The sequence below is a fragment of the Branchiostoma floridae genome, chromosome 15 (assembly GCF_000003815.2).
Source record: "Branchiostoma floridae strain S238N-H82 chromosome 15, Bfl_VNyyK, whole genome shotgun sequence".
Classification (NCBI taxonomy): domain Eukaryota; kingdom Metazoa; phylum Chordata; class Leptocardii; order Amphioxiformes; family Branchiostomatidae; genus Branchiostoma; species Branchiostoma floridae.
The window spans coordinates 13212354-13226269 of NC_049993.1; the positions used below are offsets into that span (position 1 = coordinate 13212354).

At 39.4% G+C, this 13916-nt stretch overlaps 1 protein-coding gene across 1 annotated transcript in view; it reads right to left on the reverse strand.

The window, feature by feature from the left end:
- Positions 1 to 3636: 3636 nt before the first annotated feature.
- The window catches only part of LOC118431461 (E3 ubiquitin-protein ligase RNF220-like), a 59285-nt gene continuing 49005 nt past the window's right edge, over positions 3637 to 13916 (reverse strand). Inside the window, 12 exon segments of the mRNA XM_035842698.1 lie at positions 3637 to 4797; positions 5199 to 5273; positions 5552 to 5678; positions 6076 to 6148; positions 6990 to 7051; positions 7450 to 7536; positions 8274 to 8326; positions 8329 to 8370; positions 9035 to 9157; positions 9785 to 9945; positions 10442 to 10484; positions 11101 to 11250. Coding sequence (XP_035698591.1) covers positions 4726 to 4797; positions 5199 to 5273; positions 5552 to 5678; positions 6076 to 6148; positions 6990 to 7051; positions 7450 to 7536; positions 8274 to 8326; positions 8329 to 8370; positions 9035 to 9157; positions 9785 to 9945; positions 10442 to 10484; positions 11101 to 11250 — 1068 coding nt within the window. The 3' untranslated portion in view covers positions 3637 to 4725.

A 13916-nucleotide genomic window follows, 5' to 3' on the forward strand; every position in this document is an offset into this window, starting at 1 on the left:
CTGACTCTGTATGGAATCAAGTCCTTGGCGATGATTCTTGAAGAGAACAAGAAACTCAAGAGTGTGAGTCTGAGACTGACCACCGTATCCGACGACATAAAACAGAGGGAAAAGGACTGGGAGAGTCCTAGAGACCCAAGTGAGACACGCGCGAACATGCTTTACAATGGTCTCGTCGAGTCTACCGTCACATCCATGGACTTGCTCTTTAACTGTGTGCTTCCCCACGAAGCACGACTGTTTGCCGACATTGTCAGCAACAACCAACACCTAACAGAAGTCACCTTCTCTTGGCACACCATGTTCCCTTCTTTCCTAGAAGGACTGGCGGATGCCGTGGAAATGAGTCGTGCGTTAAAAAGGCTCGTCTTGTGTGGGAAGTTCGAAGACGGCAACTCCCTGGTCAAGTTGATCGGGGCAGTGTTGGCTGGCAAGCCGCCAACTTCCTCCAAGCCTGCCGGTGGTATATCGTCACTGCATCTACAGGGGCAACCGTTCCTCGACATAACAATCGACGCATTGGTGTCGTTTCTGAAGAGTCCAGAAACCGGTCCGAACCGGCAGATACTGCTTCATCTCGGCGGAGAGTTGTTCGGTCCACAGGCCGCGGCTGCATCGAGGAACCTGGATGCTCTACGATTGGACAATGAGGCATCGGACAATAATTTAATCATATACCACGGACTGGCGGTGGTAGCAGAGGACGAAGACAGACCCAACGTGTCCCACTTCGAGACAACTGTGGCCAGGAATTTCAAAAGAGCATTACGAGACAAATCAGAAGAAATCGTTGATAAAATGCCAAGGCAACAGGAAGAGACAGAGTCGTAAACAGTACCGAAAACAACATACATACATGGGGTTTTGAAATCTTCATGCAGTAGCTCTACCTAGCAGGCTAACGTAGAACTGCAACACAAATGGTTTTGTTTTTGAAGAATATGTTCAAGATCAACCCTTTTATGTAATGTCCTTGTTCAGAGTCATATAAAGTTGTCTGTATGACAGACGATGATGTGGATCCTTGGCCTCTTATGCATATGCATAGATAGTCAAACCATGTGTGTGTGTGTGTGCAGTATATGTACATGTTTTTATCTCTCTATCTTTGTGGGGTGTCGTATTTTCATTTACAAAACCAATATTAGAGCTTTTGTGGACTGAGTGAAAATGTGAATAATTCATAATTAATAACTGTTTTTGCTGACTTTTGGGTTGAAGTTCAGAATATGTAAATAGATGTGCATTTCTGTTGTTTTAGTCTTATGTAGTATTAATGTTAAGATTGCCCTTTCTGTGCAAAATTTACTTCTGTCTATATGAAATATGTAAAAGGAGTCAAAAATAATTATTGCTGTATATACTGTTGATGTGTTGGAGCTAAAAATTAATAACAATATAATTCTGAGGCTTTTGAACTTAGAAAAATTGCAGCTACGAGTGTAGTATCAATGTTAAGGTTGCCCATACTATGCAATATGTACTAGCCTTGTACCTATATATGATATGTTAAAGTAGTCAAAATGCTGATTTCTGTATATACTGTTAAAGTGTTGGAAAGAAAAATCAACTACATTATGATTCTGTGAGGCTTTTGAACTTGGAAAAAATGGCAGCTATGAGTGTAGTAGTATAATAAAAAATAATGATTGCTGTAAATACTGTTAATGTGTTGGAAAGAAAACAGTAACTACATTATCATTCTGTGAGGCTTTTGAACTTGGAAAAAATGGCAGCTACGAGTGTAGTAATATAATGTTTTGATGGCTCATTCTATGCAAAATATACTTTTTACATAAGTTTACATACAATATGTAAAAGGAGGCAAAAATACCAATTGCTGTAAATACTGTTAAATTGCTGGAAAGAAAAATCAATTACATTATGATTTTGTGAGGATTTTGGCAGCTACAAGAGACAAGCATATCTTTCGATCCAAGGAACAAGAAACTCTACAAGTTCTGCTCTCAGTTGCTCAAGGGTTTTTATTCATTAAGTACCACAGTCTTGGCCACAGTTTCTCACCCATGCAGCATTGTTAGCTGTGTAAGGTATAGTTACACTTCTGTTAGTATTCCAGAATTCACTTCCAGCAACAAGTATAACAAATAACTCTCAACATCCTTAAACATCTGTACACCAATTAGTTACATCTTGAGAAGCAACAACAATACTTAAGCAGCCATTTTCTTGTACAATACTTAAGAACTGAAAGTGGGATTGTAAACAGTGAAATACATATCTGAAAAAAGAAAAGAAATCATCAAGTTATCAAACAGATACTTAAGCCTGCCATTAGTTATACATATACCATGTGCAATTTCTATGCAAACTGTGATAATATTCTGTAAACAATAATTTTTTGATTGAGTGTATATCAGTAATCAAATCATGACTGTTTGGATTGGTATGATATGTGCCAATATTACCTTCCCACCAATAGATGAGGGAATACTTTTTGTATTTTCTATCTTCATATTTGTTGAATATCATTAAGTTGTATGAAAAAAAAGCTTCTGTTCTTCACTGGTAAGAGTTCCAAAGTGTGTACGTTGAAATGATAGCAACATGGAACTTTGCAGTGGTGGTCAAAAGATAACAGTCATTTGTATTTTGAAGTCATCAAAAAAAGGCCTTTTAAATCATCATGTAACAATCTGTTACTAAAAATGTGATAATTCCAACAAAATAAAGATCTAACAGTGATTCCTACAAATTAGTGTGCTCTGATGATTTCTCGGACTCTTTTCTTGCTAAGGTTTTGTTTTGCAAACAAAAAGCATGATGTAGAAAGATCAGCTCCTTAAAAAAACCTGCACATGGCTTTTCCTTCCAGCTTTCTTCAGTGCAAAAGTGCACATTGTCTAGGAGTGATCTAAAACATGTGAAAACACAAGTCACTTTAAATCTAGAATGTCACTCTAATATAAGTGTCTCTCATTCTCCTAAGCAGAGACGAACCCTAGTCTTAGAACTATGACTGGTTTTAGGCTGAGAATTCGCCTCTGCATAGGAGAACTGTGTCTCTAAGTAATATACCATGACAAAAATGCTGGAGTACATCACAACAGAAGTAAAAAAAAGAATGACTCCATCCTTGTGGCATCGCCAAAAACTATATAGAAAAGCATGCAAAACTTACCAATCTGTAAGTTGCGAGGTGGGTTTCCTTTCATTAAAAGAAATGACTGACTTTCAGTTTTTAAAGTGACAAGTGTTTTAATTTTTTAAAGATAAAAAGGCTCCAGTAAAGAACAAATAAACAAACTACTTGTACACAACATGGTGTAAATAAGCACGGGAAAAGTTGTTAACTTTGGTCTACTACGTAACAATAACATTAATTCTCTAACAAACAGTCGTTAACAGTTAAATTATAATAACAAAGATGAGGAAAAAAATCCTTATATTTCATATACCACAGGATTTGATCACCTGGGTAAGTTCTTTACCCTTTATAGAATTAAGTACAAACCTTGCAACCGTGGTATTCTTCCTTTTATAACACTGTAGTTACATTAAGTATATAACACACACTGCCAATAGGGTTTGAACAGAAACTGTTTAACCAGAGACTTTTCTTACGTATAGAGCTTGCCAAGCTTTTCAAACCTTCAAACGGGAGATTCCATGTTCTGTACATGTATAGGGGTGGACCAAGATTTTTTCTGGGGGGGGGGGGGGACTTCTGAGATTGTTAGTGCAAATCTTTTATTTAGCTAAAGAATGCACACACAGTTCTTGTTATTACTTTGTTCCATGGTTTACTTCAACTTACTTGAGCAAAGTGTTTTACATTTCGAACAACAAACTGAACCTTTGCTAAGCTTTCACTAACTTCTTCATGTGCCTCCACAAATCCTTCCGCCCCTTTTCTTATTACAAGTTGAAAACAAAGCTTGTACCTTTTTTGTGGCAACTTACGTTTCTTTATTACCCATCTAAAACAATGGTTTAGTCCACTGTCTTATGCTGTGGCACAACATTGTAGACTACTACATTGTAGAAAAGGGGGTTCTCGTAAGGGCATGCCTCTGATTCTATATATTACAGCACTTCCCTTATTTGTGCTTACGCAGGTGTGCGGATACACAGAAGAATAAACATTTACACCTGCAGCTACGCTCACTAACACCTACAACAACTGGCTTTAATACAACGCCAACAAACTCCCAACTAGGTTTTAAGGCATCTGCATACATTATATACACAGTATACACACACATGCTCATACACATATATAGATATCCTTTAACTCTTGTATAGGAAACCCTGAAGAAATTTTGGTCTGAAAGAATGTGTAATTGTTGTTGTTGTTTTTTTGTCCTCGTATTTTGCAATGCAGTACAACAAATGATATATCTATTCCTCATTATTTCGACCAGTCAACATCGATAGCCACTCCACAATAACAAAACCAGCACCAACTTTGATTGTCCAGTTTTCACAGATATACAAATAGCACGGACATCAAACCATGAGTTTATCGGTCGACACATTCGAATGATCTGGCAATCCCTTGAAGCATTTCTTTGTAGCGGTGGTCGTTTAATCCTCCGATGATAGTAGCGATCAAATTTACAGCATTTTCTTTGCGCGAGTAAAAACGGTATGGGTTGAAGTTGGACAGGAGTTCTTGTCCGATCATGTTTGTGCTATATAACAGTTTTAGAATGACTGTAGATATGGATTGTGTCCTCCCTTTCTGTGTGAATGTTTTGGTTGTCAGAGGTAGATGCGCCGCAGGTCTGCCGCTGCTGTGATCATGTTACACTGGGGACACAGCTTCTTTGCACCCTGAAGGAGGAATAAAGTACAAAATGTTAACTGTTGTGGTGCGGAGGGGGGCAAATTCTTAATCTGGATGCATTCTACCAGTGGTATTTTCTATCAGTGAAACAGACACTTGTTATTACATACTTTTCTGTAGGTGCTGCAAGAGTTGTGACTGTGCAGGCCTTTACAAAGAGTTGTCTTTTATGCCACAACTTAAATTCTCATATTCTAATGAGAAGAAGCCAGAGTCAATGCCTTGTTGCACTCAGTTGACTGGAGTGAATATTCAAGTTTTCTCTCACTGCTGTCTGTTTCTAATGTTGTTTCCTTGCAATACTTGCACCTCGAAATGTCCGAAAACCTATGAAATAATTTGGTCTGGCCTTGGTAGTAATTACTGTTATCAACAGTTTTTGCCTTACCAAAGTTCTGAGCCAGCACTCTTCACAGTGGACATGCCAGCAGTTGATGGACACTAGAGGAATAGTGTAGGGCTCCTGGAGTGGGTCAACAACAAAAACATTATTATATATCCAATGAAGGGCATATAATGCAGGATTTTTTTTAAATTCTAAGTGTCAAAATCTAAAGTTCAGAGTTCAAAGGAAATGCCAATCAAAAGTGTCCATGATTTTCCACTAAATTGGGAATTAATGCAAAAAGAACTTAACAGTTACATTCTGTTACTGCAATGTATCCTATAAGTAGAAAATTGTTGACTCAATGAGAGGACTTGTACAGGACCATTTGTCAGGAGGGGTGTTTCTGGACTCACCATGCAGATGAGACACTTGATGCGGTCCTTCTTGCTGAGGAGCTGCTCCTGTTCCCGTATCTTTGCCTTCAGTGCCTCCACCACCTTATCACTGACTGGGCCACGGCTGGTGGACGCTACGGGCTCCCTGAACAGTCAACAGAGAACACATCAGCCTTTTCTTGGATAAGACATGGACTAGGGGTGGGTACAGTAACGGACCAGGTCCAGAGGATCTGGTACAGGTCCGGACCTGAACCTGGACCTGATCTGAGTTAATGGCCAAACACCATGCCATTACACCACATGACCCCACTATGGACGGATGAAAGGAGAAACGAACAGATAGAGAAAAAAGATGGAACAGTACCAGAGGAAATAAGCATACTCTTTTAAGATGACTAATCTAAAACAATTTCCTCAAAATCATTTTAAGCTGTCAGATTAGTACTTACATGTAGTTACCAAAAAGATGAATTCAAGAGATATGCAGCTAACTGCTGAATATCCAGTTACATATTTCTTACAAAGCATTTATTCCCCACCTTGATTTGGTGCCCCCTGCTTCTGTAGTCTCTACAGAATCTGTTGTTGGGCCATTACTTGTGGTTGGATTACCTAAAAAAAAACAGAAAAAAAATTTTTGAATACATATGTATACTATCATTGATTGTGTAATTACTATTTGGCATATCTTATTACCTGTCACAATTACATGTTAAACTGTCATCGATATAACTACAATAGAAGACATAGTTGTGAATAGAGAACAGCCATTGTTATTGAAATCAGATCCAATACAATGTCTACCATATACCTATTCATGTGGGAGCTGCCAGCTAATTAATATTCATGAGCTACCTGGTCATTACCATAATTTATACAATTTTATATTTAAGGTGAAAAATCAAAGATTTATGACTCATGGCAACATACAATGCATTTTTTTGTGCTCAACAATAAATTTCAACTTAAAATAGTACATGAGCTGGAGTTTATATCTTAATAACTTTTCAAAATTGTATTAGATACAACACAACCCACGGGCAGAAGAAATCTTTCTGTCATACCTAGTATACAGGTGTGCCAATTGGGACCTTGTGATACGATATAGTTCTTTTCAATTTCTCCAGACGGGGTGAGGCCTCGCGCCTCCCCCACCCTTCATAAATTAAAGCAATGTACACAAATATTGCGTTCATGTCTAGCTATGGACAGCAATAATACAGTTCATAGTATTATACATTTAGGGCTGTCAACTTGACTCCTTTCCTGAACCTAGGGAAGTGATTTTTCATTTACGACATCTTTAATTTGTAACCTTCTCATCTACTTAGAGTAAACAGATGTGTCCAAATCTTTCATTACTTGTACAGCAAGCCAGTAACTTTTGATACTACATAACATCACGTACAGTACATTTTAGGACAGTTAGCTTCATTGACAAGAAAATTATTACCTTCTTCATTTGCCCATCTGGATCTGTCTCCTGACTGGGAGGGGTCCTCATTATTCTCTCTACTGGAAACATAGAAAAGAAATGTAGCATAGTAAGAGATTAGAAACAACACTCATTGCTTGTAGAAAGTTAGTGTTTATCATGCCCTTGTCACAGTCAGCAAGAAAATCAAGCTCTAAATGATACTCTTGTAGTAATATACCAGGCTGTTCTCTTAATCATTGCAAGTTAATAGAGATCGGTCGATATTCGCAGTTACACATGCCCAGTTGAATGTGATGGGGTACATTTTCAAGTGAAAAATAAGTTCTAGTTTCTATTGATTCCAAATTCGGTGACAATGATTAAATATGGCCAAAGCTTGTTGGCTATGTGACAGAGGCTTTATATGGAAATGTTTAATTTATCTTTTTGGGCCTCTCCTACCTGGATACCATATTCGAGATGAAAATTTTCTTACCCAAGCACGGCTTCTCTGAGAGCTTCTCTTTCCTTGTTCTCACTGGGTTCATCTGAGGTGCAGGGAATGATGTCACGCTCACGGTATCTAAACACTTGGGTTAAGGTACAACATTTTCTCTGGTCTGGAAATATTGTATTCAAAGTACTGTTGCGTTAATGACCCAGAAATTACTCTTTTTCGGATGTCAGAAGCTGATTTGCAAGGAGCCACTAACAAAACATTGTCGTGTCACTGACTAAACATAACGGATGTTATCTGAAATGTCTGTCCATTTCCAAAATCATATCCAGCTGCTTGAGTGACTGTCATTTGGCATATCTTACTAGCTGGATGTCTAACATTCATTGACGAGATATTCTAGTGAATTTAAAGATATACAATACAGTACTCAAGAGGTACTAAAAGATGCAAAAAAGGGAACTACTAGTAAATCAAAACTAGCTAGAAAAATACTGCATCGAGGAAAAACAGTTACACTAGCTCCCGAGAATAATTTCATCAGGTTGGTAGAATATAGGATTGGTCAACCTTAGCCACGTTTGGGATTATTTTCTCACCACAAAAGCGCCACCTACATCAGCTACATATAGCGGTAAGAAGCAGAGCTCAAGTTAGAAGCTCTGACGAAGGTGTTTGAGAGACATCGAAACGTAAGCTATGTAAGTACCTGTTGGTTGTGTAAAAAGAATTCTCCTACAGGTATATCCAGTTACACTAGCTGCTGACTAAAAAAAATTCAATTGATAATATCAATAGTTAAGCTACTAATGCCCTCTCTGGGTCTTTCCATTCTGTGATGCACATGTTTAACCAAAGGATGCTGAGGTTTTCCATACTCCTCTGCATCATCCCCATCCACATTCAGGTCCTGGTCACTGTCATTCTCCTTCTTACTCCGCACCACCTGGAACCCTTGGGCTGAACAAGACATCAACAGCAACATTAGGGTTACCAGTCAGAGTTCAATTCGTGGAGTGGAAAAAAAATTAGATGCAGTTTCAGGTCTTATCGATAAATTCAACAAAAATCTGCAAATTCTACTATTGAAGAGGTTCATCAGTCATGTATATGAGTAAGTTTTAATAGAATATACTTCAGTGACTCTTGAAAGTATGCAAAACACATCCCAGTACCCCTAAATTTTCGATGTCTGCTCAATACATCTTGATCACAGAATGACCTCATCTTGCGAGATCACGAGACTAGGTTCGAGACTTGTGTGGATCTTCCAAGATTCTACTGTTGCCTTCTCATAGAAAATACCATCTTCCTACGCAGGGACAGCCAACAGCCAAACTGCCTGTCTGGATGTGCCCTGCTCCTCCAACCGTCACCCTTAGTTCCTAACCGCTCTGCTTATAAATATTAATGAGTTTACCCTTATACATGCCAGACAGCTTTAGAAAATGGAAAGCCTATTCTCTGATTGGCTGACAATTAGTTTGGGGGGGACGTCCGCAGGAACTAAGAGTGACGGTTAAAAGAGCAGGGCACATCCAGACAGGCAGTTTGGCTGTCCCTGCGTAGGAGGATGAGAAAATACTTGGGGCATTATTGTGATTCTGAAAAACTGTGTTCTAACCTTCAAACTGTCCCTGTAGCATGGAGGTTGCTCTGACGCGAGTCTGTCCAGCCCAGGTGTACTCCTCAACACCTCTGTCTCACCCTCCACATCCACTGGCTCCGTCTCACTCTCTCTTTGGCTCTGTGGGGAAGCAATACAGAGGTTCATTCACAATGCTACAATTGAGAGACCAATCAAACTTACAAATCAATCAAAAAGTCATACAGTCAAAACTACCCGGGTCCATGGGGCCAATACAATCTGGTCTATGTGGACAGGTGGTCACTTATAAAAGACAGGATTCTGAAAGTGTGTCAAGGGGAAAGATAATATAATAAAAAGTGGTCACATTTGTAAAGTTTGGACTGTACGCCTAAGAAAAGTTTCTTTGTATAGAGTGTATCATCAAAGGGTACCACCACTCAAGTGAAGTTGACAAAACAGTAAGGAAAAATGTATTGTGGCAAAAAAAATAGCTTCTGAGAATTTTTGCTAAGAAAATACTGCATGTACAAACTACCTTTATGCAATTGAGGAAAAGCCTTATGAAATTTTGAAAAGGGCTCCGCTTCTGGGACGTTGTGAAGAAAAAAAATCTACCTTCAAACAACACTTTTGCAAGAAAGAGCATTACAGAATTCTCAGAAGGCTTCTATTTCTCGACAAATAGTGCATTTACAAACTATCCTTTTCCAAGGAAAAGCAATAAGGATTTCTGAAAAGGCCTCTACTTTTGTGGTGGTGCCAATCAATTCGTAAACTACGTACCTTTTTGAGACAGGCCTCCACATGTCCGTTCATCTCCTCGGGAGTCCCGCCCAGCTTCACGCTGCAGATGGGGCATGCTGGGAGCTCGTCGGAGCTGGTGGCCTCCTCCAGGTTACGCTTCTTCTTGGCGGCCTTGCCTAGACGGGCTGTGGTGGCAGAGGCTGGCATGGATATCAAGCTAACATAACGCTGCTGGGAAACTTTCAACAACACATACTCCAACACAGTATATGCTGAAAATGGCTTCATTTACTATATAAAAGCAATAATCCTCGAGATGTATCCATTAAAATGTATCCACTCTTCTAACATCATTGCAGAGTCTGTAGACTCTGTACTTTTAAAATTGGAATCATTCTACCACGTCGTCACAAAACTTCTTGAGATGCCTGTAATATATGTTTATGTTGTATATACTGCTTCTACTATGAGCCAATTACTTTTAGTGTCTGGAATAAAGAATTAATCAACAGAATAATGTACCTCCTTTCTTGATATGTATATGTGCCAGTAGTTGCTTTCATTCTGACAAAAGCTGCGTTACCAAGTTCTTTCTATTTCTTACTGGTTAAGTCAAGCCCAAACTTACTCTTCAAAACTTCCATGCATAACACTGAACTTTGAACTTTTTGCTAAAAATCTAATGACATCTCTTACCATTCAATCTCTGTTGTCTGTTCATCTTCACTCTCTGGAAATTCTGCAAGGAAAAAACGAGCAGTCAGCATTGAGTGCATTTCAAAATGTTGGCGTGCTTAACAACGTACATTGCAACATAAACATGGTGATGATGACAGCTAAGACAAAGGAGTGCAGACACTCTAGTGAAATGATATCCGAAAACCTTAAAACAAAAGAACAAAGAAAGGTGCATACTCTTGTCAGCTTGACACCCCATGTACACAAAACGTTTTGTGAAAAATGATTGTCTTAACTTTCTGAAGATTTCTATAGTTTTGAACCATAAGGTTTTGACACATGTCAATAAGCCAGTTTACAATTTAAACTGTATGTGCACAGCAAGATGCACTGTGGGTAATGTCAAAGGTCAGTGATCAAAACTTGTAAACAGTTCTTGACCCATAGATATGCTTGATATGATTTGGCAATACAAATGCTTTATTATGTCTCAGAGGACTTCAACTGTGACATATCATCCACAGTGCACCTTTGCATGCACTGTTTAAACGGTGATCTAGCTTATAGATGAAAACAATGAGAGTGCCCTGTTGTGGGAAGCCTACACTTTGCAATGGAGTGAATCAATGGAGTATGACTATGACTATAGTATGAGTGGAGAACTGAGATGGTTGTACCTTGAATGCAGCACTTCTCCTGCCTTCCTGGGGTATACCTACCTCATAGCGACACATGGTAGGGTTGTCGGGAGGGGGAGAGGTCTTGACGCGACTACCCGAGGGTGTTGGCGGTGAGGGGAAGGTCGAGGTGGAGGGGCTGGGAATGCTCTGTGGGCAGAGACACATGAGGCAACATGGTGAATGGCATGCTGGGATACCTACAATACCCTCTGTGCTTATTTGCATAATCTCCTAGCAGATGTAGGTAAAAGCTCAGTGTTTTACATCTTTTTTAAGCTTTCCGAATTGTCTTTTTGTGTTTCTTTCAGTGTTATACATATATTTATATATTAGAATTAGAGGCTTTCTAGTTGTCTTCCTATGACCAAGTGGACTGTGTTTCTTTCTCTTCCACTTACCCTAAAAATGTATTTATAAGCCTAAAAAACATGTGAAAAACACTGAGCCAGGCTCTACATCTGCTTGGAAATAAATCCGCAGGGGTTAATACAGCAAAATTGGGAAATTGAGGTCTTCTTCTTCTTCGTGTCATCACTATACACTATAATTGAGGTGAAAGTGAAAGAAAGTTATCTATACAGTTTAGACAAAAAAATCAACTTAACATCTTTCTGATAATAATATGATACAGGCCTTAAGGATAAAATCTTGTGACAATTACAGATATCAGATTTCATGCTTTGTCCATTTTGTGACTTCTTCCATTTTTGAAAAATAGTTGTTTTTCCTGAATGGGAACTGACAGAATTCAAGCTTGAAAAAGTGTCATGCATTATAATAAATTTAAAACATGGGCATATGTCTATATGTCCAGGATTCGGCTCAGATTTAATAACAAACCCCATCAAGGGAACTATACATCCATTAAAATCATCTGATTTATGAATAATTCCACATCCATGTTCAACCTAATGACACCATGTGCAACTTAAGTGAAAGTTTTCAACCCTAACCCTGTTAACAACTGCCCTTCCTTCCCACTCCATGACCTTACCACTTTTAGAGCATACTAACGGCGCGGTTAGCTCGCTACGCGGTGCGAGATTGACAAGCGAGACCGCTACTCCCGGGGTTGGCGGGCGGCAGGGGTCACCGACTCGGGGTCACGAAGGTTGGACACTTGTCGATCCAATCAATACTGATAGCATTGGTCTCCGCCATTATCAAGTCACGGCTACAATTAGGGCGCTACCGATTTCGCGAATCTTTCTCAGTAAATCATTTTTCTCCAGTCGTTTTCCGAAGAAAGTGGGAAGCTGATGAAATCGGGAGAAAGTTACTCATTTATTTCGGTATTGACCATGCGGGCTTAATTCAGTTCAACTGCATTACGGTGTTTTATATAGAAGTGCATTGTGCTACAAGTGGATGGAACAAAGGAAGTTATCTTTTCCAGCAAAGTGGAATTAGAAGTGGTATTGACTTTCCCTGAGTTTGAAGTACAGTATGTCTAACCCTCCCCCACCCCAAGACTTAACAATTGTTTATTGGGATTCATAATCAGGCTAAACAAGTAAAGACTTAAACTTAAATTAACAATGTGTGATCATATTGGTTTAGAGTCATTTGGTTTGCACTTGGGTTTTCAATTTCATACTGTGTGGATCCTTAGAAAAAGAAAGCACCATTAAAACCATTATGATGCTGTTACACACTATGGAGTACAGGCAATACCACCAATATTATCATCAAGTTTGTACTATTTAGTTTGACTAATCTACACAAAGCTTCCTTGGCTGAAATTAAATTTGCCTATCATAACACTGACTATTTCTGCGTAATACTGAGGGCTACACTACATCATGTATTGCTGACAGAACGACCAGTGCCCCCCTTCCCACTCTCCCATGACACACAACAGATGGCACATTTGAATGTGAAGCACCTCCTTTGTCCTGTCTTGAATTTAAAGCTAAACACCAGTGTAGCAGCAAAAAACGTATACCTATATGATACCGCACACTTACAAACATATCACTCACATCTACAATCTCATACGCAGCACACAGGCATCCAGATTAATAAAGCAATAACAGAACAATGAGAAATAGATTACATGCATATTTGAAAGGCAGCAATGAATAACTGAGTGTTCATCTATTCTAACACTCACAGCGTGACTGGCCCTGTTGACTTGATTTCATTAAATGCCACATATGCATTCAACCTAGAAGATCTAATAGCAATTTTGAAGGACGTTACCATCTCATTTTCCTGAGCCGGATCCTAAAATGATTATGACAGGGGTGAGAAAGGGAGAGTATCCATAATATTCACCAGGCAGCTGCCATGATTGAACCGGCGGCCATGATGAGCTTGGTCACATGACCTCAGGTCGGGGCTACCCATGGAGGTCATAGTTCAGAGGGCACATTCCAGAGGTCGGTACCCAACTTCCTGTATCCTCTATGTTGTCAGGGAGACGGAGAATATTTTTGCGTCCCTCATTAGCATTTTGCTAGCCAATTTCCTAAAAAGTATGCTTTGAAGTCGTGAGTTCTCTTTGTTCGTTCAGGAAAGACTTGCGGCTGGAACGCCTGCTGAGAATTACGGCTTGATTGGGGAGAGACGCGTGCTACACACGAAAACATCCCCTCTGTCAACGGGAGGCTCTGTGACAAATGTCAACGGTTTTGTAAGCTGTTCTGCTTCGTTAAAATCGTCCTGCTTAATTAATTGAGGAACTAATGGGGCATAGCAGACTCCAAAGAGCATGCTCATCCCATTCACAGGGTACGATGATAACATTTACATTCCTAAAGGGCTCCCTGCTAGCTTGTTTAACCACAGAGGGAGAAGACCACCCAGATCAT